This window comes from Pyxicephalus adspersus, chromosome 7, assembly GCF_032062135.1.
Source record: "Pyxicephalus adspersus chromosome 7, UCB_Pads_2.0, whole genome shotgun sequence".
NCBI classification, from domain to species: Eukaryota; Metazoa; Chordata; class Amphibia; order Anura; family Pyxicephalidae; genus Pyxicephalus; species Pyxicephalus adspersus.
Window position 1 is genome coordinate 74,773,130 of NC_092864.1, and position 6,871 is coordinate 74,780,000.

At 37.4% G+C, this 6,871-nt stretch overlaps 1 protein-coding gene across 1 annotated transcript in view; it reads right to left on the bottom strand.

Moving 5' to 3' along the window:
• Positions 1–315: 315 nt before the first annotated feature.
• LOC140335954 (BOS complex subunit NOMO3-like) overlaps positions 316–6,871 on the bottom strand; it is a gene marked incomplete in the record, with an annotated part of 37,676 nt that continues 31,120 nt past the window's right edge. Inside the window, 6 exon segments of the mRNA XM_072418969.1 lie at positions 316–828; positions 1,429–1,521; positions 2,079–2,198; positions 5,084–5,185; positions 6,563–6,673; positions 6,774–6,857. Coding sequence (XP_072275070.1) covers positions 697–828; positions 1,429–1,521; positions 2,079–2,198; positions 5,084–5,185; positions 6,563–6,673; positions 6,774–6,857 — 642 coding nt within the window.

Genomic DNA, 6,871 nt, shown 5'->3' on the forward strand with positions numbered 1-6,871 from the left:
AAAAAAAAAAAAAAACAGAAAGCTGTGTTTACTAGAATAGTAGTTATGGTAGAGGTTCGGATAATCCCTAATACCTGAATAACCTTTTTTTCTGCATATTCACCTTGTTGTGCTTTCAAGTCCCACTGTGACAACATTGAAAGCTACATTTTTGATACATAGCGTGGCACAAATATAACTAATGTTGTCCAACTTACAGATATGACAGATGGCTCGAAAACAACCACTGTGACTGAAAACTAATGATTAAGAAAGAACCAAGTCATACCGCTTACTCAGATCTATTATTTAGGAAACTAAATAAAACGCTACAGATTAAAAAGAAAATCATGCTACTTTTATTGGAGGCTTCCTTGGGAAATCTGTTTGTGATAAATTAAATTTACATAAGGTAAGGGTCAAGTGTCATCAAGCTTTTCAGGGATGATAAAAAATAAATTATCTTCAGTGGAAAATTACAAAAAGTGGTCACATCTGTTCATTTCCAAGCTAAATTAAATTTAGAATCTCTTTACGAACATTCAAAATGTACAAAACAAGTCTGTCTGTATTTCAAAAAAAAAAAAAAAAAGAAAGAATCATGTAAAACTGTATTTGAAGTCTCTAGTTACTTCTAAAGAAAGGAGAGTTTTCATAACATGTCCCAAGGGCCAAGCATGACTTCGATCTCGCTTCACACCATGGTGCTTTTTTTCTTTACGTCCTTCGTGTCTTTTGTCTTTTCTGAAGTCTCTTTGCATCCTCTGGATTGCCAGTGTCAGCTCCTGTCTGTCCAAGCGCACGTACACCTTGCAGACGGCTTGTCAGCTGTAGCAGCAGGGGAATCAACTAGCAAAGAATGAAAATAAAGACTCTGTAAGGCTTATTAGAAAACCTCCGTTACTAATGTGAAACCTACTTTTTGTGGGTGTTTATGTGTGTATTTATTATTTTCCCACTTTATTCAAGAAAACAGAGAACTCCTGCAGGGGACACAATCGTCCATGAGACCTTTCATAGCTTCTCAGGAACACTTTAAGGAAACCAGGGAACTCTGTCCTGCTCGTCTGGTTATGGTGAAATGCATCTACCAATAACATTAAAAAGCATTGACACAATATACACCATTTTACAGAGTCCCTCTGAGGAGCTCACAATCTCTAACATAGTTCAAGACCAATAGCAGTAAGTGTTTGGGATGTGGGAGAAACAAATGTCCCCAGAGTAAACTCTTAGGGAATATACAAAAGTTTTCATGTATTTTATTCACCAATAGAGAACAAAGGAATACCAAAAGTGTATCGTATTGATAAAATTACTTAGAAAATTCAGGTATGCTTATGAGATAAACTCAAAAAACTGCACAAACTTTTAATCACTTTAATCATAACTCATACAAAATATTTTGAACTTCCAAAGTCCTTAACAAAGCAAAATTGGTGGTATTACCTTATCATGGTTGTATCCAGCTAATAGCAAAAGCAAGGTCAATGGAAGCGCAAGATAGGAGCCCTGAACAACATCCTGTTCAGGTAACTTTCTCTGTAAACAGAAATGAAATATATAATTATTACAGTTACTCAGCTTTTATTTTTAGTGGCAGGCAAGCAGTATTATCTAGGCATACAAATATATATATGAATGACTGCCAATTACTAGCAGGCCCATCTGCACACTTATTCCGGCCCTCTTAAAAGCCATGTTATAAAATGTAGTACCCAAAAAATACCCTTTCTTTGCCTAATCAAGAAACTAGAATCTCAAAGTAAATCTGGACACCCAAAAGCAAAGTGGGCAGATAAATATTTTATAGTGGCTCCTTCACTCCCTTTGTTTATCAATGCAATGTATTCTAACGAGCTTCTACACCCCCATAAAACATGCTCCAACCAGTCTGAAAATGGATGCTGGCTCAATGTAAATCAACAAACATCAAATAAAACAAAACCAAACTACAGCAAAAACACATATTTTATACTTCCAACTCACAGTGTTATTATTTATACACACAAGCATATTTGTTTCTGTTTGCCAATATAAACGAAACACATCAGCTTCCCAAGTAAACAGTATAAAAAGTATAACAGTGTTCGACTAACCGTAGGATTAAATGTCAGAGTGATGTGTTTGTGATATCCTTGAGTGCTGAAGGATATCTGAGGCAAAGTGTAGTCATACTGAGATTTAGGTAGAGTGGAATCCAGCTGTACGACATAGGTCTGTAATGGAAAGGAAAACAAGGCAAAACCACAAAGAAATGTTAAAAATGGAGAATTGTTAGACAGACAACCGTTTAAAAATCTAACACACATTTATCACACACTGTCTTGATTACAGGTAGTCCCTGGGTTACATACGAGATAGAGACTGTAGGTTTGTTCTTAAGTTGAATTTGTAGGCAAGTCGGAACAGGTACATTATTATAAAGAGTTACAAGATGTTACAGTTTAACTCAGCTCTAAGATCACACACAACCTCAGCGGTGTTTAGCAAAAGATTTCTTCTGCAAGACATGCAAGCCTCCATCCTGCACAGGAGCGAGCAGGGAAGCCCCATTCGTATCTAGGATTCGTCTGTATGTCGGATGTCCTTAACTCAGGGACTACCTGTATTAGACTGTTGATCTTAAGACTGCATAAAATGGCTCATAGAAACACTGATAAGACAAAAAGCTATAAACTACATGAGTTTTTAACATGGTAGTAAAATTTGTATTAACCTCCCTGGCAGTAATCCTGAGTGTGGCTCAGGGTGAATATTCCATACCAAAAGCAGTAATACTCGGGGTGGAAGTGCCAGGAATTTAAAAATCCTACCTGGTTCCCACATTCCATGGGTATCTTCTTCCCCTAGTGATGCCAGCCGGGCATCTACCTAACATAGAGATGCCAGCCGGTCATCTACCTAACCCAGAGATGCCAGCCGGGCATCTGCGTAAACTGGCGATCCCCGTCCGGCATCTGCGTCCCCAGTGTGTGACAGTTGGAGACGCCAGGCCAGGGGAAGCAAATGCCGGACGGCACTTAGTATTCATACCGCCAGGAAGGTTAATAAATCAAACCTCTATAGGAATCCTTACAAAACCTCTTCTAGAAGCTGTGATTATTGAACACTGCATACAGGTATCAAGTATCCTCTAATGCTTCTAACGTGTCTGAATACTTGAGTGTGCCCATTTTATTAAGAGTGAGCGTTTCAAGCCCTATGATATTATCAATGGTTCCCGATGCTACTGGTCCTACTTAAAGTAAAAAGGTGTCATTCTGCTCAATCTTTACCATAACCTTATATCAGATTTGTTGTCACAGTTCAATACACATCATTTATCTTAAGTGTATGTAACTAAAATAAGCACAAACAATAAATAGGAATTCAATACAAACAATCAAAAAGAAGGCTAGATAGTGAGGGGGTTCCTGAAAACTCTTGAAGATAAAGTTTGAGATACATGTAGGTAGGAGTACTTAAAACTTAGTCAGAATATGACAACACACATTACAATCCAAGCAACTTTCATAGGTGTTTAGAAGACAAGAAAGAAAGCTGGATGTTTGGGGAACATAGTTACTTGCATTATGCGAGATTGTGAATGCATGAAATTGACATCTCAAAATTAGGGCATGCGCAGGAGGAGCAAAGCCTCCCGGGATGCATGACGTAGGTGTCCCAGGAGGCTCTGCGCTCCTATTAGGTTTTGATCGCCGCAGCGATCAAGATTTAAAGGGGTGGTGCTGAATACTTTTAAAAAAAAAAAAAGTTTAGGTACCTTTAAAAATTTTTGGTACGCTTTAACCCCCCTAGCGGTAATCCCGAGTGTGACTCGGGGTGGCTTTTACATGCAAAAAGCGGTAATCCCGAGTCACACTCGGGGTAACTTTAAGAGCCCCGCCTTACCTTTGCCCCACGCTCCAGCGGCGATCCGATGGTCCTGGTGTGATGCCCGGGCGCGGGTCCGTCGGGGGGTGTGGCCGGGCGGGAAATTTAAAAGCAGATTACTGAGTAACCTGCTTTTAAATAGCACTCGGGTCCCGGCCACGCTGCTGTCCGCTTCTCGAGAGAGATGCAAAGTACAATGCAGGACTTCTGCATTGTGCTTCACATCTCACTGCAGATGCCAGCAGCAATAGCAAATTCCGGGGGCGGTCACCAGAAATCCTGCATTGTGCTTTGCATCTCTCTGGAGATGCAGAGCAGCAGCAGTGGCTGTGTGAGGCAGGCGGGACATCCCCACTCGCATCACCCGCAAAAAAAAAAAAAAATAGGATCACTTTTTGCATCAAAAAACTGACAGAATTAGAACGCTAGGGGGGTTAAGTTACTAACCCCGAACAGGAAAAAGTCAGAATTCCGGTCAAAAGCCCGGTCTAAATACTTGTTCTGGTTTAGTATTAAAGCAAGCAGGTTTAACGTATTCATGCAATAACATCAGCTTTATGCAATGTCTTGTTGCCACCTGCTTTTTTTTTCTTTCATGAAGCCTCAAAATTTGTATTTTTTGATTTATGTTTTACACATATTTAAATCAGTTGCATTCAATGCAGATTTTTTGGCACTAGTAAATAAATTCAATGTCTGGCAGCTACACAGCTTCTGCTGTTTATTTATTATCACTAAAATGTGTTCAGACCGTTAATATTTCTGACATACTATTTTAAGCAGCATTATAATGAAACAATTAGCTCCGCTGATGAAGTCATGGCTCATCTGCAGACTTAGGTTTAGTTAGGGGTTAAGTTTTAATTTTAGGATACAGTTTAGTTATAAGTTTAGGGTTGGTAATAAAGTTTGAAGAAAAATATACTTTGATACATTCATTTTGCAGTAATAAAAACTTTTTAGGCAGGTGTTGTAAAATATTGCAGTATCAAATTTTTTTAGGGTGCATTCTTAAAGTTATAAAAAAAAACCTCAGCAGAGAAAAGTCATGGAGTGTTTCAACCATGCCAACATTTAAAAAACAAAGCACACACACAAAACATTGCAAAAAACTTTTAATTCAGTATACTGTTATTGTAAATCCTTGCTTTGGGTAAAGTGATCTTTCAATACTCATAGCATGTAACATATGTAGGTATATCACAAATGAAATAAAAAAAAGATTTACCTCTCCATCTCTGAGCAGTGGGGGAAAATGGAAGAAAAGGGACTGACCGAGCGACACAGACTGTATAGGATTGTCCAAATTTTCACTCTCATAAAGCTTTACCTGTATAGAGAAAAAGCATAAGCAAAAACGAATATAAATGAATAAAAAAATGCAGGTCTTCAGAATCAATACCAGAACAAATATAACACATTAAGAGTTGAACAATTGTTGTGGGTATATTTTCATAATTTCCATATAAAGAGCAGGCGCCTGAAAGATGCCTACACCTGAGCAGCAGACTCAAACACACTGGCTGTTCTGACAAGCAGAGAATTTTCTCTTCCCGCTCCTCTGGCTTCCTCTGCATTCCTATTTGCCAGGGGTAACCCATCACACAAACGCAGCTGATCACTCCACTTGAATATACTCAATACTTCCCTGAGGATTTGTACCTTTAGAATACTAAGAAACAATCCTGAAATACAAGGTCTCTTCACTGTGTGAATCAGGATCCTTCTACATATTCACATATTATTATTTGGTTGTGTTTGCTATCACAAGAGGGTAATACCATCATACTTCCTCTGGAGATATCTGCAGCTCTTTATAAGGCGGTATCAACCATATCTACATCTCAAAGTCTGAGAAATATTATCACAAAGATTCAGTATTTATTATACACTTGTAAATCTTGAATGAAATTCATGTTCTTTATTCATCTTATATAATTTCTGGTCTGATGAAGCAGAGAAGACTCTGAAACACGTTAGCGAGGGAAATTACCCAAATTGTGATAATCATATAAAACTAATACTATTTACCTAATTGTATCAATATTTTAACGTTTCATGCGTCCAAGTTGTTTGATGTTTTTGATGTCTTTTCTTACATGTAACTTAATAAACTTTAACCGTATCTAATTGTGGTAAATAATCATTTAATAATTTTTGGTGCCACTGTATCCATAAAAAAAAATAAATAATAAAATTTGTTTTACACTGCTATAGTAGTTCAATATTATTCAAGATTATCAATATGGTATATAGCCTATTGTTTTAATATAAGGTTTCCTAAACTAAAATTAAGCAGATGTTACAGCACCCCATTTGCAAAAAAAAAATTAAGAATACATATTTACATTACCCCCCATCACCCGGTTTTTGAATTAGAGAATTAGATACAGACAGTGACACAGGAGGAGTAGAGGACCCTGCCCACAAGAGCTTACTTTCTAATACTTTATTGACATGCATTTTGATAAAGAGGACTAATTGTACAGAGACACAACTGAAAAGATGAAAGCTGGTAAATATAAAGTTTAACTTAGGGTCTCATCCGCCATTAAAATTTCAACCAACCCCTCAACAGTTACAGAACTGTACAGATTCACATTTTAAAGTTTTCCAACTCGTTTTTAGTTTGAACAAACAGACCTTTTTCAGCTACAGCAACATTAGAATGCATAATAGAATATAAAAGCCTAAGTCTAAAACTTACCAAAAGAGTAGACAGGTACTCTGGCGAAGTAATTACATTTCCACTTAGGTCAAACTGGTTGATTTGACGGAAAGCAATAATATTAACTTCATCTATATCACTATTGCCGACCTAGAAAAACAAATTAATTAAAGTTTCACACAGTTCTAGAGTCATTTACTGAAAGGCAATACTATGGAAATCATTACTTGTACATTATTTAATAACTTACTTCAATAGCTCTGTAGGTTGGTAATGCACGTTCAATATGGTCATTTCCCTCAGCCTTCAGCTGCACATGGTATACGCACTCAGGCTGCAAAAACGTAT